Source organism: Musca domestica, unplaced genomic scaffold (genome assembly GCF_030504385.1).
Source record: "Musca domestica strain aabys unplaced genomic scaffold, Musca_domestica.polishedcontigs.V.1.1 58, whole genome shotgun sequence".
Lineage (NCBI taxonomy): Eukaryota > Metazoa > Arthropoda > Insecta > Diptera > Muscidae > Musca > Musca domestica.
In genome coordinates, this window is record NW_026712360.1 from 4,309,764 (window position 1) to 4,336,648 (window position 26,885).

A 26,885-nucleotide genomic window follows, 5' to 3' on the forward strand; every position below is an offset into this window, starting at 1 on the left:
AGTATATTTTATATTATGAAGCCAATAATTGTGGATTTTTAATGGATATTTCTTAAGCACCACCAATCCCTAATTTTTAACTGATATTTTTATAGATTGTTCTGGCCTAAAGTAGAAGATTTTAAAGAAATTTTTTATGTAGAGCCTTTTGTCCTATAGAAGCGGATTATTTCTTTTTTTTAATTTTCAAGGGTCTTCTATTTTATATTTGCAGTTTTTAAAAATTTATATATTTTTCCAAGGATCTTTAGGCCAATAGTGGTGGATTTTTAAGGATATTTTTCCATCACGTCTATTATAATTTTAGGGCATATTTTCCGGAACCTCACGACTGTTAATTATGAAATTTTTTAAGGATAGTTTTGCAAGTACATTCTGGTCTATAATCGTGGAGTTTGTAAGGACATTTTCAAAGCCCTTCAGGGCTACATTCACATATTTTGAAAACATACTTTTCAAGGATTTTCTACGCAATAAAAGAATATTTAAATGATATATTTTCCAAGGATTACAAGGACTATAATTGTACAAGGATATTTTTTTCATACACATCATTTCCTGCAGTCGTGGATTTGAATAGGCCATAATCGCAGAGTTCTTAAGGATATTTTTCAAAGGACCTTCAGGACTATAACACTAGATTTAAAGAATGACTTTTCTGGAACTTACGAACTTTAATGGTGGATTTTTAAATGATTTTTTTTTAAGATTCTTTCAGAAGGTAATTCTTCTGGTCTATAATCCTGGAATTTTTAAGTATAGGTTCTTCAGGGCAGTTTTTAAATATATATATATATATTTCTTTAGAGTCACTTTAGGCCAACAGTAGTGTATTTTAAAGCATATTCTTCCAAGGACTGCCGGGCCTAAAATCTTACATTTTTAAAGGATATTTTTCAAAAACGTCGTCGATTTTTAAGAGCTACAATTGTAGAGTTGTAAAGGATATTTTTCCAAGGATTGAGAATTATTGATTTTAAAATAGTTGATTTTTAAAATTCATCTGTGAAGGACCTCACGACCTTTAATCATGGGGTTTCCAGGTATTGTTGTTAAAATTCATTCTGGTCTATAACTGTTAAGTATTTAAGGATATTTTTTTAAATGAATTTCAGGCCTTTAAAGATATACATTTGTGAAAGCATTCTGGTCTACAGTAGCGTTGTTTTAATGTAAATTTTAAAGAATATTTTTCCAAGGACTGACAGGCTTATTATTGTATATTTTGAAAGGACATTTTTCCAAAAACTTTCACTCTCTATTCGCAGCTCTTAAAAAAATATTTCTTCAAGGAACTTCAGGCCTATGGTGGTGGATTTTAAAGGGAATTTTCCAATGGGGCCCTCTCTATAATCGTATAATCATAGCTCTTTCAAGACCTTTTTTAAGCATTCCTGCTCTATAATATGGGTTATTAAAATATGTTTTCAAGTATCTTCTAGTTTAAATTGTAAAGTTTTTAGGTGATTTTTCCAAAGACCCTCTGGCTAAAAATAGAAAATTGTAGATATGCATTTTTGTAGTGGAACATTCTATTCTACAGTATCTTGTTTTCTGCAGGCATTTTTCAAGGGCCATTAGGTATATATTCATAAATATTTAAAGAAGGATTTTTCAAGGACTTTACGGACATAATCCTGGATTTTTAAAATACAGTGTTTTCTATTTCTACAAATATGTTCTGGTATATAATCGTGGAGCTTTAGGGATATCTTTCCGACGACCATTACATATATTTTTTGTAAAGGATTTATTATCCTAAAGTATCGAATTTGTAACTGATACTTTTCAAGTGCCTTTGGGCTACAATAATCATAGATTTTTAAAGCATATTTCTTTAAGGACCTTCTGGTGTATTATGTAGATTTTTGAAGGATTCTTTTCCGAAGATTTATTGTCCAATAATAAAAGTTGTTAAAAAGCTCTTTTTCCTAAAGGACCTCATATCATAAAGTAGCAGATTTTACGGATAATTTTCAGAAGTCTGCAACGCAGTAAAAATCATGGATTTTAAAAGAACAATTTAAAACGACCTCTTTAATAATGGATATTTAAATGATTTTTAAGCGGTTTGTAGGGATATTAAGAAGGATTTTGAAGGAAATTTTCTAAGGATAATTTTGTCAATAATTGTGAGTCTTTTAAGTATATTTTTTGAAGGACGTTTCCACCTATAATTGTAAATTATAACCGATAACCGACCTTATCATTGATTTGTTAAAACTGGGAATTTCGACCTATAATTTTGGATTCGACATATAATCTGTGACTTTTTTGGATACGATTATTTTGAATTTTAAAGAATGTATTTTTAAGGGCCATTCTGCAACTCATCATGAATTGCTAAATAATATTAAAAAAGAATTAAGGATCTTGAGGATATTTTGGCCTATAATCGTAATTGTTTCTCTGAATATATCTTCAAGGACCTTTCGACATATTACCATAAATGTTTAACAACAGAATTGTTTTTAATGTTTAAATATCCTCACCGTTGAAACCTTCTCAAAAAATCCGTACTGTCGATATTCTTAAAAATATATACATATTAAAAATATTCTTTGTAGGATTTTATTCACATATAACTTTAAAAAAATAATAAAAATCTGCTCATCCTAAACTCTTAAAAAAATCCAGTTTTTCATAATTTTTTTTTTTTTTTAATATTGTTAAAAATAATAAGTTTTCCGGCTCTTGCCACTTAAGTTTCAATCAATTTTGTTGGTTTGTTTTGATCAAGATTTTAGATTTACCTCCATACAAAAGAGGCTTATGATATTTTGAACCATTTACTGGGCATGCATTTTACAAAGCCATTAGAATTCATATCCGAGTCATTTAAATCCAGTGGAGGCTATAAAACAAAATGCCAATTATACCTTAACACATAGAAGGACACACAAAATACCGACATTTCTATACAGTCTCTTTTACACACATCCACACGCATTCACACACACACACACACTCACACACACCCACACACAAATACAATTGTGTGTTGCAATGACGGTAATCAAACTATGCAACTCTATTAGATTGCAATTGTCTGTGGATGAGAACAATGCGAGTGGATTTGTGGGAAAAAAACAGAAAAACAAAGAGCTAAAGAGATGGGAAGAGAGAGAGACAGAGAGAGAGAGAGAGAGAGATAACTAAATGGAAAACAATTTTTAATGGAATACAAATCCTTTTATACAACAAAACAAACACACTTTCACATAATGCACGGACACAAACACACTCTCACACATCATTCACACACATGTAAACATCACTATGAGTGTGTGTGTGTGCGCTTTACCACAAAAGAGCTTTACTGCCAAGCCAGCTAACAAGATTTGTGCCACTATAACATTGAACTAGTTTTGATGTTGATTTCCATGATATTTACTCGGCATCCACCTATCTCCCCCCCTCCCTCTTCCTTCCCTTCCTCTTCTTTTTTTATTTTTCTTTTGTTGTTATTGCCTTTGTTGCTGCATTTTGAATGAACATTTTATTTCCATTTACAGATAAATTGTAAAAATTGTAAATATGATGCCATAATTGGCGTTAGTAGTGACACGAATCCGAACAATGTCTATGACAGCTACAAATGCACCACCAACACCCAGCCCGAGGACGGATTGAAGGTGTCATCAGCAGCTGCAGCAGCATCCGCATCGGCAACGGCATCACCAATCTTGACAACAAAAAGTGGCTACAAGGAGGGTAAGTAGATGTAGAAATTAAATGAGCTGGGGGAAATAGAGCGAAATGAGAATGTGCGGAATAAAAACACAGAAGGTCTTCCAGTAATCCAAAAAGGTTCTTAAAAAGATTTCCTTTAATCGGTTTATAAAGGTCCTTTCACAAGGATTTTTCCTTTACAAGTTTTTCTAGAAGTAGAGAACCATTAAAGGGTACATTGTCCACAGAGGTTTAAGAAGTCCTTTTGGAGGAGTTTTTGAAATATATATTTTCTAGAGGAGACCTTTACAAGATCCTCTGCCCATAAAGGACCTCCAATAGATCTCCTGTACAAAAATTACCATAAACATGATCTTTAGATGACCAAAATGTCTTTGTACACCGAGGAACTTTTAATGTCTAAGAGGTATACAGCGGACCTTAATAAGGTCCTTTGCTTTAAAAGGTTCTCTGTCGAAAACCATACATAAAAGCTCCTCTTTAAAAGGTCCTATGTGCCTACGACCTTCAAGGGTCATTTAACCACAAAGAACCTTCAAAAAGTACTATTTTGATAACGGAACTTCAAAATATCTCCTGTGCAAAAATTACTACAAAGATGCTCAAGAGGTGTACAGCGGACCTTAACAATGCTCTTTGCTTTAAGAGATTATCTGTCAAAAACCATACATAAAAGTTACTCCTTAAAAGATCCTATGTCCGTACGACCTTCAAGGGTCATTTAACCACAAAGGACCTTCAAAAAGTACTATTTTCTTAACGAAACTTCAAAATACTAACTGTGCATAGAAGTTTTTTTAAAATATTCACTTTAACTGGGACCTCTGTCCGCAAAGATCCTCTACAGAGATCCTCACAAGGAATATTGACCATGAAATATCCTAAACAAATCCTTTGACCATATAGGGCCATTCAAAGATCCCTTGTTCACAAAGGACCTCGAAAAGGATCTGTAACCCTAAGGAACCTTCAAAGCTTCCTTTCTACTTAGAAGCCTTTCAAAAGGTGTCCTGAAGGATATATAAAATTTCCACTTTTGCAGGCCCCCTCTCCGTTCCTTTGTCCACAGGCGACCTTTGAAGGTCCTTTGCCCATAGAGGGTATTTAAAGGTCCTTTGCCCAGACAGGGCCCACAAAGGATCCTCTTTCTAGCAGTTCTCTCCTGTGGTTTAGATCCTCATTTTGATATGACTTTTTGCTGTTCCTTTTCTTAAGAGGTTCTCTCAAAAGTCATTTTTGTAGATGACTTACCAAAGGTTCCTTTTCTGCCGATGTCCTTTCAAAAGCTTTTCCAGTGGAGGTCCTTTTAAAAGTCATCCTTCTGTAGATGAACTTTTACAGGACCTCTTAAGTCCCTTTTGAAAGGCTTTTTATCTAAATGTTATCTGTTATCTGATTTTTTAAAGGACCTCTAAAGTCCCTTTTGAAAGGCTTTTAATCTGAATGTTATATTTCAGAGGTCGATTTTTTTAAAGAAGGTCACAAATGTCCTCTAATATCCTCTTTCAATAGGTCTATAGGCCCATTAAAGAATCTGTCAAAGGTCCTCTTTCCATAAAGGACTTTTTTACAGATTTCTTTTCTTTAGAGGTCCTTTCAAGGTCATCTCTTTAGAGGACTCTCTTTTCCTTCATGTGTCCTTTTAAAGTTGCCCTTTCTATGAAGGAAACGTCCTCGTGCTTTAGAGAATCTCTATCTATAGAGGACCTTTCAAAGAGGACCATTCAAGAGAGGTCCTTTCAAATGTCCTTTTCTGTAGAGGCCTTTTCAAAGGTTGTCTTTCTTGGGAGGACTTTTCTTATGTCCTTTTTAAGAGTTAATGCCATCCTTTTATAAAGGTATTTAACAGACCCTTCCTTAGGACTTTTTGCTGCACAGGTCATTTCAATGGTTCCCTTTTCTATGCTAATTTTTAATGGAGGGCTACAAAGGTTCCTCTGCCTTTTTCAAGGAATTTGTATGAAGAAAACGTCCTGGCGCTTCAAAGAACCTCTATCTATAGAGAACCTTTCAAAGAGCCGTTTTTCTACAGGCGACCCTTAACACGACCTCTGTCAAGGGAGGGCCTTTCAAATGTCTTTTTCTGTAGAGGCCTTTTCAAAGGTTGTCTTTCTATGGAGGACCTTTCTAACGTATTTTTAAAGTGTAAATGCCCTCTTTTTTAGAGGTAATTAAAAGACCCTTTCTTAGGACTTTTTGCTATACAGGTCATTTCAATGGTTCCCTTTTCTATGGAGATACTTCAAACCTAATTTCTTATTGGAGGGCTACAAAGGTTCCTCTGTCTTTTTTTAAGGAATTTGTATGGAGAAAACGTCCTCGTGCTTCAGCGGACGCTTCAAAGAACCTCTATCTACAGAGGACCTTTCAAAGGGGCTTTTTCTATAGGGGACCTTTAATACTACCTTTTTTCAAAAGAGGTCCTTTCAAATGTCCTTTTCTGTAGAAGCCTTCTCAAAGGTTGTCTTTCTATAGAGGACCTTTCAACGCCATTTTTTCTACAATGTAATTGCCCTCTCTTTATAGAGGTCTTTTAAGAGATCTTCTTTCCTTCAGAGACCCTTTCTAAGAACTTCTTGCTGTACAGGTCATTTCAATGGTTCCCTTTTCTATGGAGATACTTAAAAGCAAATTTTTTTTTGGAGGGCTACAAAGGTTCCTCTGTCTTTTTTCAAGGAATTTGTATGGAGAAAACGTCCTCGTGCTTTAGAGGACGCTTCAAAGAGCCTCTATTTATAGGGGACCTTCAACACGACCTCTTGCAAGAGAGGTCCTTTCAAATGTCCTTTTCTGTAGAGGCCTTTTCAAAGGTTGTCTTCTTATAGAGGACATTCCTAACGACCTTTTTAAAGTGTAAATTTCTTTATTTTATAGAGTTCTTTTAAGAGACCCTTCCTTAGGACTTTTTGCTGTACAGGTCATTTCAATGGTTCCCTTTTCTATGGAGATACTTCAAAGCAATTTTTTTTTTGGAGGGCTACAAAGGTTCCTCTGTCTCTTTTCTAGGAATTTGTATGGAGAAAACGTCCTCGTGCTTTAGAGGACGCTTCAAAGAGCCTCTATCTATAGAGAAACTTTCAAAGGACCTATTTCTATAGGCGACCTTTAACACGACCTCATTTAAGAGAGGTCCTTTTAAATGTCCTTTTCAGAGGTTGTCTTTCTATAGAGGACCTTTCTAACGTCCTTTTTTAAGTGTTAATGTCCTCCTTAAATAGAGGTCTTTTAAGATACCCTTTCTTAGGACTTTTTGCTGTGCAACGATTCCCTTTTCTATGGAGATACTTCAAAGTTAACTTTTTACTGGAGGGCTACAAAGGGTCCTCTGTCTTTAGGCGACCATCGAAGGGTCCTTCCTTCGTAGAGGACTTCACAGAGAATCTTGGAAAGTATTTCTGGATTTCAAAGGATCTTAAATAAATTCGTCCCTAGAGAACCTATTGGAAATCCTGTGGCCATGAAGGGCCTTAATAAAGAATGGTCCTCTGGTTTTAAAATAGGTCTTTGTGTATAAAGGACTTTCAAACAGTCCCCTGTTAAGGCAATTAGTAGGTCCTATGATCATGAAGGCCCTTCATATTTTCTTCACTGAAAAAAGAAATTTTAATGGACCTCTGTTTAAAGCAGGCCTTTAGAAGCTTCTCTGTTCATGGAGAACCTACCAGAGGTTCTCTGACAATATAAAAGTCCTTCGACCTTCAAAAAGTCTCCTGTTAAGGCAATTTTGAGGTCCTGTGATCATGTAGGACCTTCAGTCTTTCTTCACTGAAAAAGGAACTCTCAATGGACCTCTATTCAAAGTAGGCCTTGAGAGTGTTCTCCATTCATAGAGGAGCTCTCAGGAGTTTTCTGTCAATATAAAAGGTCCTTGGCTTGTAAAAATTCTTTATTTGTGGAGGGCCTAGCGTAGGGCATCTATCAACGGAGAATATTTCATATAACCTTTTTGACTGGAGGTCCTTCTGTCTACATTAAGAAATAAACTATTAATTAATTATTAACTATTTTTTTCTCCTTTCCCTCGTCTTCCTCTCCTTTGTCCTTCTCTCTTTAACTAACCACAAAACAACAGCAGGAAAACTCAATCAACAACAACAGCAGCAACAGCTTCAACAATACGGTAGCTGTATGCAGTTGAAAATGTCACCAGCAATGGGAGGCACAATAACAGGCCAACAACAACAAGCACAACATCAGCAGCTCTCACAACAACATCCTGCATACTATCAACAACGACCAGACGTCATGCTTATGGCATCAACAACCGGACACAAATTGTCTTCGCCCGGCTCGGGTAATTGCCGTCTTCTGATGCCCAACACCTCGACGGCAGGTGTTGGTGGCACAACACCCCGTTATTTTGCACCGCCTATGGCCACATATCACATTGTCTCCTCCACGTCCAATAACTCCTCACCGACCCACCAGCAGTCGATAAGACACTACATTATACCACCACCCGGTCCGCCCGGGAATCCGGCGACATTAAGTGGTGCCCAACATTTTATGGCGGTGCCCACGAATATGTTGCGTTTTCAAACATCTGCGGTCCATTGTGGTGGCGGGGCAGGAGTTGGGACGAACTCGGGTGGCGTCGGCAGTAGTGGTGGTGCTGCAAATCTTAGCATAAATCCATTGGCAAGTGGCTCGACCACAACTGTCTACTTTCCAATTGTGACACCAGTTGGTAGTGGTGCCCAAAATCCATTAGCGTTATCTGGTACGGCAGCCGCACCAACAGCCACTACGACCATCACCAGTACCAGTAATAATACCCTTTTGGGCACAATGTCTGGCCCCTTGCCGCCAATGCTGAAATATCACACCATTCAAATGCCACATCGAAGAAAACAAAGTTTAACCCTGGCCAATGGTACGAATGCGGCGACCGAGTCGGGATCACAGCAGCAGCAGCAACAAACCGAAATGCTGCCACCACCTCCGCCAGCTTATCAAACGGCCACCGTGCATGGTAAGTGAAAAGGAGGAAAATCCTTGTTTATTTATTTTTAATAATGGATGATAATTATAAATAATTTCTGAGTGGAAATATTGGGGAAATAAATATTTGGATTCTGTAAGGGAAGGAGGTCAAGGACTTCCAAAAAATGTTATTTTTTAAAAAAAATATTTTTTTAATTACTAGCAAGAAACGCGGATTTATTAAAAAAAAAATTCAAGGACTACCAAGAATCGTAGAGTTTTTAAAAATATTTTTCAAGGAATCCCATGAAACGGGGATATTTCTAGGACTTCCAAGACTCTTGGATTTTTTAAAAATATTTTTTGCAGGACCCAAAGAAACGGGATTTTTCAAAAATATTTTTGCAGGGACTCCCAAGAAACGTGGATTTTTTAAATATATATTTTTAAAGACCTCCACGAAACGTGGATTTTTTAAAAATATTTTTTAGGGACTTCCACGAAACGTGGATTTTTTAAAAATATTTTTAAAAGGACTTCCAAGGAAAGTGAATTTTTTAAAAATATTTTTTCAACGTGGATTTTTTAAAAATATTTTTTCAATGACTCCCAAGAAACGTGGATTTTTTAAAAATATTTTTTCAAGTACTCTAAAGAAACGTGGATTTTTTAAAATATTTTTAGTGTCTTCCAAGAAATGTGGATTTTTTCAAAAGAAACTTGCAAATATTTTTCCAAGGACTCCCAATAAAAGGTGGATTTTTTCATAAATATTTTTTCAAGGACTCCCAAGGAACGTGGATTTTTTTTAAATATTTTTTTAAAGACTCCTAAGAAACGCGGATTTTTTAAAAATGTTTTTTCAAGGACTCCTAAGAAAAGTAGATTTTTTAAAAATGTTTTTTCAAGGACTCCTACGAAACGTAGATTTTTTAAAAATATTTTTCAAAGATTCCCACGACCCGTGGATTTTTTAAAAATATTTTCTTCTAGGACTACCAATATAAGTGAATTTTTCAAAAATATTTTTTCAAGGACTCCCAAGAAACGTGGATTTTTTAAAAATATTTTTTCAAGGACTCCCAAGACACGTGGATTATTTAAAAATATTTTTTCAAGGACTCCCAAGAACTTGGATTTTTTAAAAAATATTTTTTTAAAGACTCCCATGAAACCTGGATTTTTTAATAAATATTTTTTCAAGGACTACAGATAAAAGTGTTTTTTATGAATATTTTTACGAGTAATTTTTATGAATGCTCCTTCAAGGACATACTGATCTTAAAAATTATTTTTTTTTTAACTTTGGATAACTAACCATCTAAATGACTAAAAGCAATCTCATTCAAAACTTTTTAAGCGAACAAATTTTCAACTCTCACTTCCAGTTTTCTACTGTTGTTGTTATTTGTATCAGATCTACAACTGTAAACTGCAGTGGCGAAAACGTTCAATGAAGTCGTGCAAAAAATTATCACCATTTAATAAAAAAAAAAATCAACCAAACTGCATTTATCACATTTTTCCGCAAATTTTGTTACAGCGAGTCAGGAGAATGAAAAAAAGAAGAATACAGAACACGCTTGCTGGCAATGTAAAGGCATCAGGGCTGAAGTTGAAACAAACCGAAAATAAATGGGAAATGCACAACATTTTAAATGCTCCCAATGCTGGGCATTGCCAATCCATCGCTCGTCGTTCATTGCTGGCTCCGAGCATCAAATGTAATTAAAACAAACGTTAAAACTTTACCAAAGCGAAGAAGCCAAGAATGAGAAAAACAAAAACAACAACAACGTGAAAAACTAAAATAACGTTTCATTTCGTACCGATGCCAAAAGGGGTGAGGGAAATAAACAACCGCAGGATGCCAATAGTACCATGGAGGGATACCACTTGGAAAAATAGCACATGAACTATATGACAAAACATGCAGCAGCAAGGAAAAAAGAGAAAATGCCAGGGAAAAAACAGAAAATTCCCAACTTAATTCCAAGCGGAGCTCTTTAAATGACATTAACATCCTCCAATGTTGCATTTGCTCAGCCATGGCAGTCCGCCGCTTGGTTTCATTTTCAACTCTAAAACGTGGCATTGGGAAAACTGGGGAAAAATCAACGAAGAAAACGCAAAACAAAAACTATGGCAAAACTAAATTAAAAATCAACTCTGAAAAGTTTCGCCACACGTAGTTCGTCCGATGAGCCTGAGCCCTCTGTGGCTGGCTAATGTGGGTGCTGGCTGGCATTGTTGAGCGGTCGAGGGACCTATGGTGCTCACAACCCTACTAACTAAGTCCAGCCAAGCGCGAACGGAGTGGTTAAGAAGTGTTTAACGAGTTTACAAACGGCTGTGCGATGACGTGACCATGTTATGGCTGGTTAAATGTGTCGGGAATGCTAATCAGAAATTCAAGTTTAAGAGGGGAAAAAACGAGGGATGGAGGGTGTTATATAGGGAGGATGGGAGCAATAAGCGAACAGAACTACGAGCTGTGATTGTTTTTTTTTTCTCTCCTTAAAATAAAACAAGTGAACACAGATTTAAAAAAAAGGGCAAAAACTTGTTCCTTAGGGTAAGGTAATTAAATATGACATGTGGCAAATTATGTTGGAAGTTAATTGGTATTGTAGTTTTCTGTTGATTAAAAATGTTAAAATAATGATAACCAAAAAATATAATTATACACAAATTAAAAATTATTATTACGTGAACCACATCCAGCATTTATTGGGTGTCCTTGAAAAAATGTTTTTAGAAAATTCAAGTTTCTTTTGAGTCCTTAAACAATATTTTTTAAAAAAATCCACGTCTCTTGGAAGCCCTTGAAAAAGTATTTTAAAAAATCCACGTTTCTTGGAAGTCCTTAAGAAGTATTTTTAAAAAATCCACGTTTGTTGGCGATACTTAAAAAATATATTTTTTAAAAATCTAGGGATCCTTGAAAAAAATTTTTAAGAAAGTCCATGTTCTTTTGGGAGTCCTACAAAAATCTAAATTTCACGGGATTTCTTAAAAAAAAAAATTAAAATCCGAAATTCGTAGGAGTTCTCAAAATGTTTTCAAAACTCCACGTTTCTTGGGAGTGCTTAAAAAAATATTTTTCAAAAATTCACGTTTCTTGGGAGACGTTGATTTTTTAAATTCCACGATTGTTAGCAGTCCTGTAAATAATTTTTAAAAAGTCTATATTTCATGTTAGCTCCAGAAAAAATATTTTTAGAAAAATCCACATTATTTGGGAGTCTATCAAAAAATATTTTTAAAAAATGCAGATACCTTGGGAGTCCTTCAAAAAATATTTTTAAAAAATCCACGATTCTTGAGAGTCTTTAAAAAAATATTTTGGTAGTCTTTGAGAAAATATTTTTAAAAAATCCACGTTTTTTGTTTATCCTTAAAAAAATATTTTAAAAAAAATCACGTTTTTTGTTTATCCTTAAAATAATATTTTTAAAAAATTCACGTTTATTGGTTATCCTTAAAATAATATTTTTAAAAAATCCACGTTTATTGGTTATCCTTATAAAAATATTTTTAAAAAATTCACGTTTCTTGGAGTCCTTAAAAAAATATTTTTAAAAAATCCACGTTTCTTGGGAGTCCTTGAAAAAAATATTTTTAAAAAATCCACGTTTCTTATGAGTCCTTGAAAATATATTTTTAAAAAATCCACGTTTCTTATGAGTCCTTGAAAAAATAATTTTAAAAAATCCTCGTTTCTTGGGAGTCCTTGAAAAATATTTTTAAAAAATCTGCATTTCTCGGGAGTCCATTAAAAATATTTTAAAAAATTCCACATTTCCTGGGAGTCTTTGAAAAAATATTTTTAAAAACGCCACGTTTCTTGGGAGTACTTGAAAAAATATTTTTAAAAAATCTAAATTTCTTGGTAATCCTTCAAACAAATATTTTTAAGAAATCCACGATTCTTGAGAGTCTTTAAAAAAAATATTTTGGTAGTCTTTGAGAAAATATTTTTAAAAAATCCACGTTTCTTGGTAGTCCTTGAAAAATATTTTTAAAAAATCTGCATTTCTCGGAAGTCCATTAAAAATATTTTAAAAAATTCCACATTTCCTGGGAGTCTTTGAAAAAATATTTTTAAAAAAGCTACGTTCCTTGGGAGTACTTTAAAAAATATTTTTAAAAAATCCATATTTCTTGGTAATCCTTCAAATAAATATTTTTAAGAAATCCACGATTCTTGAGAGTCTTTAAAAAAAATATTTTGGTAGTCTTTGAGAAAATATTTTTAAAAAATCCACGTTTTTTGGTTATCCTTGAAAAATATTTTTTTAAAAAATTCACGTTTATTGGTTATCAATAAAATAATATTTTTTAAAAATTTAAGTTTTTCGGTTATCCTTAAAAAAATATTTTTAAAAAAATCCACGTTTATTGGTTATTCTTAAAATAATATTTTTAAAAAAATTCACGTTTATTTGTTATCCTTAAAATAATATTTTTATTATTGGTTATCCTTATAAAAATATTTTTTAAAAATCCACGTTACATGGGAGTCCTTGAAAAAATATTTTTTAAATATCCACATTTCTTGGTAATCCTAAAAAAACCACGTTTCTTGGAAGTCTTTAGAAAAATAGGTTTTAAAAAACCACATTTGTTGAGAGGGCTTAAAAAAACTTGAGGGTCCTTAAAAAAATATTTTTAAAAATCAACGTTTCATGAAAGTCCTCGAAAAAAATATTTTTAAAATAAATACACGTTTTTGAGAATGCTTAAAAAATATATTTAAGAATTCCACGTCTTTGAAAAAATAAGTTTTTAAAAATCCACGTTTCTTGGAGGGTTCTTTAAAAATTATTTTTAAAAATCTACGTTTTTTTGGGGGTTCTTCAAAAAATATTCCACGTTTCTTGGGGATCCTTTAGAAACTTTTTTGTGAGCCCTTTAGCTCCTAAGAAATATATTCTAAAACATTTATATGTAGCTATTCGTTAGATTAGAAGGTTTTATATAGATCTCCTAAAAACTGGAATACAGATACTGAACTATACTTTGATCAGATTTTTTAAAATTATTCATCCCTGGTCCATCCAGGATTTATGACATACGATGTGAGGGGTATGTCATATATCCTGCCTTTTTATAACCTTATAATTCTAGTCACCGTTATAAAAAATATATATGTATATATATCAATGTTTCCAAGCCTCTCATTACACATTGATTCAAGAACAATGTCATTACCATGATGATATGTAAGCCGATTAGCATAAATATAACGCTAATGGCATTGGCATGGCATGGCATTCATTACGCTTAATGACAGCCCTGGAAGTCCTTTTTAATGGCTGCTGTACCGCAAAATTATTTCGAAACTGAAAAATAAAAAAAAACAAAAATAAAAACACATAAATTGTAATATACAAGTGCAGCCTACTTGGCATTACGCATGAACCGCAATTATTTTTAAGTGGCAGGGAAACCAATTCAACGATAATTAAAAATTTTCAAAATTGAAATATTGGAAAATGTGAATTAATTAAAATTATTAGTTCAATATTATTTAAAAAAAAAAAAATCAAAAATCTATTTAAACGGCTAATAAAATTAATAACAAATTTTTACACATGTTGTCAAGATTAAAAAGTTCTAACAGCGATAAGAGAAAACTTTTCGCATTATATGTCACCCCCACATCCCCCGGAACACCTTTTATTAAGGCCAATAACAAAAGGAAAAAAAAAGAACCATCAAATGCCTGTCTCATAAAACAAGATAATCAATCATTGAATTTAATTTACACTTACTGAACAACTTTTAAACCGCATGCTATGGCACTTAACTCACACACACATACTTATACCACACACATACATACACCCACACACCCACCTCAACTGTCTTTCACCACTTTCGTTGAACTTTACCGTGGTGGCGCAAAATGCCTTAAGGAAATTTAAAAGGAAACAGTTGAATGCTTTAAATGCCATTAAGGAGTTGCCACTGCAGCACTTCAAGTAATGGGCGTTCCACGTGCTGCTCGCATAAAGTGCCAACGTCCCGTACCCTCTCTTCCACACTTCAGTGTGAGCAAAAAAAACGGTGTAGAGTGGGGAGGTGAAATTTTTTCCCAATACCAAGGTGTCATTAAATGCTACAAAATTTAAACGTGATAACGTTTCCCAGGATTATGGTTATGGTCGAGTGATTGTGTCCTTTAGACCTCCTTTTTTCTGTTGTACAATGGTGTTATGAGGATCTTTTGAATGTCCATAGTTCATGGCCGTGGATTTTATAAATTTCTCGATTTTTGAATGAATTTTTAAAGGCTCTCTTAAGCTATTGAAATAGCGTTTTTAAGGATTTTAAGGCTTCGTTAAAAATTGGAATTGCGTTTTTTAAAAAATAATTAAAATTTCTCTAATGTGAATTTTTGACTTAATTTTTCAGGGCTTGTATATGGCCCCTAAATTGGCATATCCAAATAAATTTTGGGAAGCTTCTATAGCGCCGTTTTTAGGGATTTTTAGGTTTTTTTTTAAATTGGAAAATCGGTTTTTTTTTTCTTTAAAAAAATTAACGTTTCTCCAATGTGAATTTTTGACTTAATTTTTCAAGGCTGGTACAAGGCCCCTAAGTTGGCATATGCAAATAAATTTTGAAAAGCTGCTGTAGGGCCTTCCAAAATATCATATACATTTTAGGATCCCCAGAATTTTTTTTTAACAATTTTATGGTTCTCCTTCGATGAACACCAATGTTTTCTCTAAGAACTTTTCGAAATTCCTTAAAGACTTCCAATGTGGATTATTTTAAAGAATTTTCGGAGGTACTCAGGTGCACCCAAACGGTGTTCTTTAACGAATTTTTAGGAAGTCAACCTACCTACATTTTTGAATAACTTTTTAAAGACTTCTTTGAAAATCTCCTTAGGGGGTCTTATAACAGTTTTTGGGGTCAAAGTTAGGGATCCTCAAACTTCATTGTTTATCATTTTTTTTTGCAGGAAATTGTAGGTTCCCTTTTAGAATTACTTAAATAATTTCTTAAAGTACTTGCCCATATGGATTGTTTAAGAATTTTAAAAGGGTACTCTTACCTGGAAGGCCGTAACTCCAATGAAGAATGGTGAAGGACTTCCATGAAATTTTAAAAAGTTGTTTGGAGAATTCTCACTTATATCTACGCCTTTTCAATGTGGATTCTTCAAAAAAAAAAAAAATAAATAAATAAAATAAAATAAAATAAAATTAAAAATAAAAACAAGTAAGCAAAGGCTACAGTCGAGCGGGGCCGGCCGTTGAATACCCTACAACACTATAATAAACGATACAGTTTATATAGGCGAGATACTCGAAAGAATTCCACAAGATATTGTGACAAATAATAAAAGAAAACCATCAGGTTTCGTTCTCTAATTTTCGAATAATAGCAACTTAAACTAATTTGCTCATTTCCAATTTATTGGTAGATGTTGCACTTAAAAGGTCTTCCTAGATCTGGAACCAATATTTCCCAAAGACCTATAATCTCTCAGAAGTGGCAAAAGATTAACATTTATTATTCGTTTTTGACTGAAACGCATCTATATGAGATGCAGACATTTGACTATATTCGTTAACGAAATTGTCAGAAGTGCGTCTTTCCTGTATTTGCGAATTCTCGAAAAAGTCTCTGGAATGGACATTTTCGTATTTTGTCTACAAAAGTTGGCAAACTATTTCACACATTGAATATTTTTGGATGGCCATCCAAAACTGCTTGGCTTTTGCAATGTCCGGTAACCCCCTTTCAAATGTGCGTGATGATCGGGCGATAATTACGATCTGCCGACAATTTTGCAGTTTTTTGGTCCATTTCAACCCCTAAATATATGGCGATCATCTCCAAAAAGAGTAGGCTTCTATTCTGGCCCTCATCTTATCCCCATGCAAAATTTCGTAAGGATCGGGCCATAAATGCGATCTGTATATGATATTCTGATGTCATAACTACTTAGTTTTGTTAGCTGTAGAAATATTACCAAATGTTTAATTCAAAATGAAAATATGCCAAAAATATGACAAAATTGAAAAAATATGAGAAAATGTTAGAAAATCAATATTTTCATCTTTAGAGAGATATTTTTATGCGATTTTTTTAGACGTTTTTTCTTTCCTGCCAAGAGGCCATTCTGAATTAATGAGAACTGTCGAAATCAGTTCAGCCGTTCTCGACATATAAGGGATCTTTCAAGCATATCTTCTTTGATAGACATATATATCGAACATATTTTGCTATATATCCGATTTGTTGGATGTTAACATCAATGTAAAGGTCAGAAGTAACCTTGTCATGGCTTTGTGATTTCGCCGGGATTTAAAATATTCGCGGTTTAATGAAAATTGTTGAATTTTTTCAACACAAAATATATGGTCTATTTTACCCGCTAAATATTATCCGATGACCACCCAAATTGGTAGGCTTCTTCCCCGTCCTAAACTCTAGCTACATGCGAAATTCCGTCGATTGGTCTATAATTGCGACCTGTATAGCTACTGCAAAATCCGACATTTTTTCAGTATTTGGTCCATTTCAACCCCTAAACATTTAGCGATCATCTCCAAAAGAAAAGGGTTCTATTCTGGCCCAACCCCGACCTCCATTCCAAATTTCGTGAAGATCGGGCCATAATTGCGACCTGTAGAGTGATTACAAATTAACATGGACAGACGGACGGACGAACATACATAGCTAGATCGACTCAGCTCGGCGAGCTAGGATGATCCATATATACTTTCCTATGTGGGAAACCAATATTTCGTGGTGTTACATAATTTTTGGCCCGATCAAACTTACAATACCCCCAACACATAGTGTTGTAGGGTATAATTAAGGTGCTTCAGAACCAATTTTTGTAAAAAATTAATATCTTTTAAAGAATGTTGAAGGTAAAAAAAAACTATTTTTTTGGTCCCTAAAAAACCTTCTAAAATGACTTTAAAAATGGGATTCTTAAGGAGCCTCCAAAAATTACTTTGAATTCAGTTCTTTGGGGTGATTAAAAGGGTACCTAAAAATTATTTTAAAACTTCTAATTTTTTAATGACCTTATTGTGTGATCCTTGAAGAAACATCCAACATTTATTTTAAAATCCCACGTTTGGGGTCGTTTAAAGTGCCTCCAGAAAATATTTCAAAAGTCCAAGGTGCCCTTTGAAGACATACTTTTTTCGTTTTAATTTTATTTTTAATTTTATCTTCTTATTTGTTTTTTTTTTTTTTTTTTTTTGAAAAAATCTTTGTTTGCGAGCCTTAAAAGAACTTCAAAAACTTCTTTCAAAACTCCAATTTAAATCTATTTTTCAGGCTTAAAAAAATAATTTAGATTTTTTTGGAAAAATTCCATGTTGAAGAGCCTTGAAAGAGCCCTTAAAACCCCTGTTTAAGGAATTCAAAGAACCCTCCTAGAATGAAAAGCAAAAATTAACTTGGAAGTCCTTAAGGAAGCCTCTTTAAAATACCATAATAATTCCTCATGAAAAATCATTTAAAATTGCTTCCTCCTCCAGAAGGAAGAAGTTTTTCTTCTACTTTTTTTTACATCCAAAAATGCTTCCAATTTAAAATCATTTTGAAGGCCTAAAAACAGTACTACGATTTCTTGGAAATATTCCATGTTGTAGAGCCTTGAAGAAGTCCTTAAGAAATCAAATTTGAAGGAATTCAATGAACCTTCCTAGAAGTAAAAAATCTACGTGGAAGTCCTTAAGGGAGCCTTTGTGATTTTTTTAATTAACCACTTTATAAGGATTTTGAGGAACCTTAAAAATCCTTTGTGAAAAGGCTGTTGGAGATCATTTAAAAATTCTTCCTCCTCCAAGAGAAAACTCTGCGTTCAGGGACCTTTAAGGAACTTAAAAAAAATTCCTTAAAATGTCAAATTAAAAATTTATTTTGGAGGCTTAGAAAAGGATTTAGAATTTTTGAAAAGAATACATGTTGAAGAGTCCCTTAAAAATCAAGTTTAAAGGAATTTAAGTAACTCGACCAAAAATTAAAAAAAAAAACAACAAGGGAGTCCTTAAGAGGGCCCTTTAAAATTCCAATTCAAAATCTTTATAGAAAGGCTGCTAGCGATCAATTACAAGTTTTTAATATGTCCAGGACTCAAGGAAGTCCTTAGAATTAGACAATTTAAAAAGCAGTAATTTCGGCCAGGCCGAACTTTGAATACCATCCACTATTTGGAACGAATTTGAAAATTTTCAAAAAATAAAATCCGTTAAAAATTCTGTTCAAATCGTAAAAATACTAAATATAGCCGTCATATTGGGGTCTATACGACGTGGACCTGCATAGGCATTGTTTGTTGTAAGCCATTACCATATTCAAATTCGAAACTTGAAGTAAACGATGAATAGTGTAGCTAAAATCATTAAAATACCGTATATAGGGAGGTACTGATATATCGGAGCTATACGAAGACCTGGACCTGCATAGACAATTTTCTCTCACAGGCTGTAGCATCCATTACGAACATCAAATATGACATCTGAAACAATTTATGTGAGTATTGTACCTAAAATCGTCAAAATACCGAATATAGGGAGGTACAGATATACCGTAGCTATACGAAGACCTGGACCTGCACAGACAATTTTCTGTCACAGACTGTAGTTCCCATAACGAACTTCAAATACCAATTTTGAAACAATTCCGGTGAATAATGTCACTAAAATCATCAAAATACCGAATATTGGGTGATACCGTTATATGGGGGCTATACGAAGACGTGAACCTGCACAGAAAATTCTCTGTCATAAGCTGTAATAGCCATTATGAACTTCAAATACAAAATTTAAAACAATTCCGGTAAATAATGTTGCTTAAATCACCAAAATACCGAAAAAATGGAGGAACCATTTTATGGGGGCTATACGAAGACGTGGACCTGTACAGAAAAGATTCTGTCATAGGCTGAAGTATCCATAACGAACTTCAAATACCAAAAACGAAACGATTCCGATGAATTATGTCGCCAAAATCATCAAAATACCGAATATCGGGATGCACCTTTATATGGGGACTATACGAAGACGTGGATCTGCACAGACAATTTTCTGTCATAGGATGTAGCATCCGTAACGAACTCCAAATACCAAATTTGAAACAATTCCGTTGAAAAATGACGCTAAAATCATCAAAATACCGAATATCGGGAGGTACCGTTATATGGGGGCTATACGAAGATGTGGACTTACATGGCCCATTTACGAACTAAACCTGCCTACTGAAAAAATAAACATGTGTGCAAAATTTTAACCTTCTATCTCAATTCGTTCGAAAGATAGCGTGATTACAACAGACAGACAGACAAACAGACAGGCGGACGGACATCGCTAAATCGACTTATAATTTTACGCTGATCAAGAATATATATTCCTTGTTGGGTCTGACATGAGTATTTCGAGGAGTGACAAAATTAATGTACCCTCCATGATATGGCGGAGGGTATAAAAATGTCCAAATGACCCCAGGGTCATAAAATAGCACCTATAAAATCCCTGATTTATCTGCAGAATCTATAAGGCACTTGGCCCTACGAAAGGCCTTTGGAAAACGGAAGACCAGGAGACCCTTGAGTCTGGTATTAAACATAAAAACCTTGTGACTTCTACAAAACCTGAAAGATCCTCTAGTCACATAGGACTTAGAAATGTGTGTTTAAATCAAATTTAGTGGGCTTTAATGGGCCTTTATTTCTTCCTCAGTAGGTTTTTCTTAAAAAATATCTCCAAAACATATTTATATCTACAGGAGTTCTCTTGCAGGTCTCTTGGAGGTATCTTGGAGATATGTATCTTCAAGGTCTCTTCGAAGGCCCCTTGTCTTGGAAGGTCCTCTAACTTCTTCTCGAATTATAGTTCCTTCTAACTTACTCCTCTTTCCAATTTCAACCCTCAAGAGTCTCCCCACCCCTGACCAACACACACACACACATTCCCACCCCGCTGACACATTTGCTTGACATATTTACTTTATTGATTATGATAATGATGACAAGCCGTGACATGACATCGCCCCGACCATTATTTGGTTGGGAGGGGAGGGGGTGTGGATGAAAGTATTTGCAAAAAGCCAAAGCCAGAAAAATGTGTTGCAATAAAACTGATTGAAAAAGTTTCCAGCGATGGCTTGTCGAACTTTTTTTTTGCCCTGCCTGGCTTTGTCATAGTTCAGGCAAATAACAGCAAAGGAAAAAAAAGAACGACTGTCACCAACAGTGATTGCAGGTTCAATAAACGCTGGCAGTGAGTTTTTTGCTACTTCTGGTCTCGAAAAGCGTTACAAAAAAAAAAAAAAAAAAAAAAAACGATGATTGATTATTGGAAATTTATTAAAGCAAAACAAAAAAAAAAAAAAAAAGAAAATATTGAAATGAGAACAACGACCGACTTTCGTCTTCTTTGCGATTTTTGCGGTTAAGAGTCTTTTTATTAATAAAACTTTGTTCTTTTATGCGTTATTTGATAAATTATTAAATTGCTTTTGGTTGTTTGTGTTTTTCTTTTCTTTTCTCCCTCTCTTTTCTCTCATTTCGAATTCTCAAGGTATCAGACGTGCGAAATTCTTGACAAAACCTCCATTACCCCCAGAGATCAATACATTGCTGCATGAAAATGATATATCCTGCAGGCATGATTTATCACAGAACCCGGTGTCTTCTTCATCGTCCTCCTCTTCTTCAGCTGTAACGTATCCGAGTGGAGGTGAACAACAGCAACAGCAGCAATCGGTAATGGCAACACCATCAACGACGACAAGCCAGTCAGTCACCTTGTCAGCTGAGCACCCACATCAACAACAACAGCAACTGCAATACTCCACTCATCATCATCAACAACAACAGCAACAAAACATTAACAATTTGTACAGCAACACAACGGCGGCCATTTGTTCGGCAACTGTGGCAGCTCCATCATCAACATTAACCAACAACCCTGGAAGCCTGGCCTGTGAATCAACATCGGCATCACCATTAACGCTCATGTCATCCCACTCACATTTCACTCAGGCGACGACGACAACGACGACGACGACGACGACGGGAGACATTGGTAACACCCAGAGCCAAGGAGGAGGAGCAGCAGCTATGGCAACCGTTGTCGACATCATGGAAGACGAAGAAGAGCTGGAACAACAACGCCTGGGGTAAGTAGAACACAATCAATGGACCAAGAACAATAAAAACAAAACATCTGAGGGACGGCTACATCGAACTTAAAAATAAATTGCTTTAAGTGACCACTTGTCTTGGGCGAAAGAGTCAATAAAAGGGAGAAGAGGGAGGTATGGTAATTTGGGAAATGTTAAAAAAATTACGCACAAGGCGAAGTAGAAGCCCACAGGTCTCTTATAGGCTAGCATGAGCCTCAGGGACTTTTACATACCAGTAGAAGCCCTCAAGGGCTTCTCTAGAATAGTGGAATCACCAAGGCCTTCGGTAGACTATTAGAAGCCACAGGGACCAATATAGACTATTAGAAGCCTTTAGGTTCTTCTACAGGCTACCAGAAGCCCTGGGGGCTACGATATGCAGAAATCTTCTATAGGCCAACAGAAGCCCTAAGGGCTTCAATAGGCCAGCAGAAGCCCTGAGGGCTTCTATAGACCAGCAGAAGCCCCAGGGGCTTCTATAGACCAGCAGAAGCCCCAGGGGCTTCTATAGACCAGCAGAAGCCCCAGGGGCTTCTATAGACTAGCCGAAGTCTTCAGAGGCTTCTATAGACTAGCCGAAGTCTTCAGAGGCTTCTATAGACTAGCAGAAGCCTTCAGAGGCTTCTATAGACTAGCAGAAGCCTTCAGAGGCTTCTATAGACTAGCAGAAGCCTTCAGAGGCTTCTATAGTCTAGCAGAAGCCTTCAGAGGCTTCTATAGACTAGCAGAAGCCTTCAGAGGCTTCTATATAGACTAGCAGAGGCCTTCAGAGGCTTCTATAGAATAGCAGAAGCCCTCAGAGGCTTCTATAGACTAGCAGAGGCCTTCAGAGGCTTCTATAGACTAGCAGAAGCCTTCAGAGGCTTCTATAGACTAGCAGAAGCCCCATGAGCTTCTATGGACTAGCAGAAGCCCCATGGGCTTCTATAGGCTAGCAGAAGCCTCAGGGGCTTCTATAGGCTAGCAGAAGCCTCAGGGGCTTCTATAGGCTAGCAGAAGCTTCTTCTCAGGGGCTTCTATAGGCTAGCAGAAGCTTCTTCTCAGGGGCTTCTATAGGCTAGCAGAAGCCTCAGGGGTTTCTATAGGCTACCAAAAGCCCCAGGGGCTTCTATAGGCTAGCAGAAGCCTCAGAGGCTTCTAAAGGCTAGCAGAAGCCTCAGAGGCTTCTAAAGGCCGCCAAAACGCCCAGGGACTTCTGTAGACCAGCAGAAGCCCTTAGAGGCTTCTATAGGCCAGCAGAAGCCCTCAAAGGCTTCTGTAGGCCAGCAGAAGCTTCTTCTCAGGGGCTTCTATAGGCTAGCAGAAGCCTCAGGGGCTTCTATAGGCTAGCAGAAGCTTCTTCTCAGGAGCTTCTATAGGCTAGCAGAAGCCTCAGGGGTTTCTATAGGCTACCAAAAGCCCCATGGGCTTCTATAGACTAGCAGAAGCCCCATGAGCTTCTATAGACTAGCAGAAGCCCCATGGGCTTCTATAGACTAGCAGAAGCCCTCAGAGGCTTCTATAGGCCAGCAGAAGCCCTCAGAGGCTTCTATAGGCCAGCAGAAGCCCTCAGAGGCTTCTATAGGCCAGCAGAAGCCCTCAGAGGCTTCTATAGGCCAGCAGCAGCCCTCAGAGGCTTCCATAGGCCAGCAGAAGCCTTCAGAGGCTTCTATAGACTAGCTGAAGCCCCAGGGGCTTCTATAGGCTAGCAGAAGCCTCAGGGGCTTCTATAGACTAGCAGAAACCCCAGGGCCTTCTATAGACTAGCAGAAGCCCCAGGGGCTTCTATAGACTAGCAAAAGCCTCAGGGGCTTCTATAGGCTAGCAGAAGCCTTAGGGGCTTCTATAGGCTAGCAGAAGCCTCAGGGGCTTCTATAGGCTAGCAGAAGCCTCAGGGGCTTCTATAGGCTAGCAGAAGCCTTAGGGGCTTCTATAGGCTAGCAGAAGCCTCAGGGGCTTCTATAGGCTAGCAGAAGCCTCAGGGGCTTCTATAGGCTAGCAGAAGCTTCTTCTCAGGGGCTTCTATAGGCTAGCAGAAGCCTCAGGGGTTTCTATAGGCTAGCAGAAGCCTCAGGGGCTTCTATAGGCTAGCAGAAGCCTTAGGGGCTTCTATAGGCTAGCAGAAGCCTCAGGGGCTTCTATAGGCTAGCAGAAGCCTCAGGGGCTTCTATAGGCTAGCAGAAGCCTCAGGGGCTTCTATAGGCTAGCAGAAGCCTCAGGGGCTTCTATAGGCTAGCAGAAGCCTCAGGGGCTTCTATAGGCTAGCAGAAGCCTCAGGGGTTTCTATAGGCTACCAAAAGCCCCAGGGGCTTCTATAGGCTAGCAGAAGCCTCAGAGGCTTCTAAAGGCTAGCAGAAGCCTCAGAGGCTTCTAAAGGCCGCCAAAACGCCCAGGGGCTTCTGTAGACCAGCAGAAGCCCTTAGATGCTTCTATAGGCCAGCAGAAGCCCTCAAAGGCTTCTGTAGGCCAGCAGAAGCCCCAGGGACTTCTAGAGACTAGCAGAAGCCCTTAGAGGCATCTATAGGCCAGCAGAAGCCCTCAGAGGCTTCTATAGGCCAGCAGAAGCCCTCAAAAGCTTCTATAGGCCAGCAGAAGCCCTCAGAGGCTTCTATGAAATGCCTTGAGAGACTTTGTGGCCAAGGGGAACCCTGATGCTTCTTTTTTATCTACATTTTTCATATCTCTCCTTATCTCCCTTCATCTCATATTTCCTTCACCCCCTCCCCTATCCTCATTAAATTATCCTTTTGCCATTTCCTTTGTTGCCACCGAGTAAAACAAAGACCTCTGTCAATGAAAGTTCATTTAGTCAACAAATTGAAACTTCTGTCGCCTTAATGTTAGGCTACCCCATTGGTGGTGATGTTGGGTCAATCTCTCTATCTGGTTGGCGTCGAACCTTATATTTTATGTATACAAAGAATACAACAAATACCCTTGGCAGACAATACCCAAGCAACCAGCCAGCCAGCCGGTCAACCCAACGACCATTCGACTACCTGCAATTATTATGTAACCTTAGGTGTGATATTCATCCGACAACCTTTTGCTGTTGGTCATCTGTTTTCCAGGGATGTTTTTTTGTTTGACCATTTTATTTGTTATTGTCGTTGGTTGGACGTGTTCAATATTTACTGCTTAAATGCCACAAAATGTTGTTGAGGCTTTTCTATTTTCATCTTTGCTCCTTCGCCTTATCTTCTGTGGGGTCTCTCTGTGCGCCACGAGGCCATAGACGATTGTAAGGATGAGGTGGGGGGGGGGGTAAGAATGAGGGGAAGGTATGGTGTGTGTGTGGGTTACATGTTTTCAGTTTGTCATGTTGGACACGCTTGATTTATTGTTCTGTCACAGACAAGTTAAAAGGTCTAATGCTCCTCTCCTCAATAGTTCTTTTTATATTCATGGAATTCACGGGAAAAAGCAGAGACTTAATCGAACGGAAAATTACCACAAATATAGCAATTGTTGGAATTTTAAGCAGGTACATGGAAACGCGGTGTTTGCTAGGAAAGAGAGATATGGTGTCGTATGAGTGATGAAGACACTCATACGCAGTGAAGGTAAAGACATTATTTCGAGAAATGCAGGACAAGTAGTTATAAAGTTCATTGTGTTTTTTTACATAACATTTTTCTACAAGGACTTTCTAAGGACTATCGAGGACCCCTACTAAAAAAATTCCTTTAGGAAATATGTGACATACAAAAGTAGACTTTGTGAGAATTTCAAAGACTATCCATGAAAAGAACTTGTTATTGAAGATATTTCTGCAAAGTTCGAACAGCATTTTAGCCAGAAGAAGCCTTTGGGGCTTCCATAGAATAGAGGAAGCCCTAAAGAACCTCTATAGGACAGAGAAAGACACAAGAGCTTTGCAAAATGTGTAGTAAACCAAAAGTAACATAAAATTTATTTTTACAAGAAACAAACAATAAGGAGCATTCTTCGAGGACATTTCTAGACCTCAAGGACATATAGATCTGAATACTTGAATTCTACAGGGATTTTTAGTACATTCAGTAACAAAGGTTTCAGGGTCAGAAGCTTTGATTTATTACAAAAAAAAATCTGAGACCTATAGACCATCAAACGTCTACTTTCAAGGACTAAAATATCACCAAACATGTCTTGTTTTAAAGGTTATTTTTAAGGAAAAATCCTTTCAAATTTCTGGTCTTCAAAGACCAATATATAACCTCATAATCTCCATTTCCCGAGCGGTTTTTTGAAAAATAAAAAAAAAACAAGTAAAAAAGCAGCTAAATTCGGCCGGACCGAACTTTTAATACCCTCCACAATTTGCAAGGAACTCGAAAAATTAAACTTGCATACAAAAATGTTTGCTATAGGCTGTAGTACTCATTGGTATCTTCCAGTACCAAATTTGAAACGATGTCGATGAATAATGCTGCTGAAATCATCAAAATACCAAATATCGGGAGGTACCGTTATATGGGGGTTATAAGAAGAATTCGGTCTGCATACAAAAATTTTTGTCATAGGCTGTAGTACCAGTTACGAACTTCAAATATGAAATTTTAAGTAATTCCGGTAAATAATGTCGCTAAAATCATGAAAATACCGAATATCGGGAGGTACCACTATATGGTGGCTACATGAAAGTCTCAACCTGTATACACAATTTTTTGCCAAAGGTTGCAGTATCCATTAGGATCTTTCAGTACGAAATTTTTAGTAATTCCGGTAAATAATGTAGCTAAAATCATGAAAATCCCGAATATCGGGGGGTACCGTTATATGGGGGCTATACGAAGACGTGGACCTGCATACAAAAATTTTTGTCATAGGATGTAGTACCCATTACGAACTTCAAATATAAAATTTTAAGTAATTCCGGTAAATAATGTATGTAAAATAATGAAAATACCGAATATCGAGAGGTACCGTTACATGGGGGCTATACGAAAACGTAGACCGACATGGTCCATTTATGAACTTAACCTGCCTACTGGTAAACTACGCATGAATGCAAATTTTTACTGATCCAGAATATATATACTTTGTAGGGTCTATCATGAACATTTCGAGAGGTTACAAATGGAATGACAAAGTTAATATAGCCTCCACAGAATGGTGGAGGGTATAAAAACAAGTTA

General features: G+C 36.3%; 1 protein-coding gene across 1 annotated transcript in view; it reads left to right on the top strand.

The window, feature by feature from the left end:
- Nucleotides 1-26,885, top strand: part of LOC101888200 (uncharacterized) — a 230,673-nt gene that overhangs the window by 196,774 nt on the left and 7,014 nt on the right. The window contains exons 6-8 of the mRNA XM_059128965.1: nt 3,516-3,714; nt 7,766-8,665; nt 21,180-21,780. Coding sequence (XP_058984948.1) covers nt 3,516-3,714; nt 7,766-8,665; nt 21,180-21,780 — 1,700 coding nt within the window. The remainder of the gene's footprint in view (nt 1-3,515; nt 3,715-7,765; nt 8,666-21,179; nt 21,781-26,885) is intronic.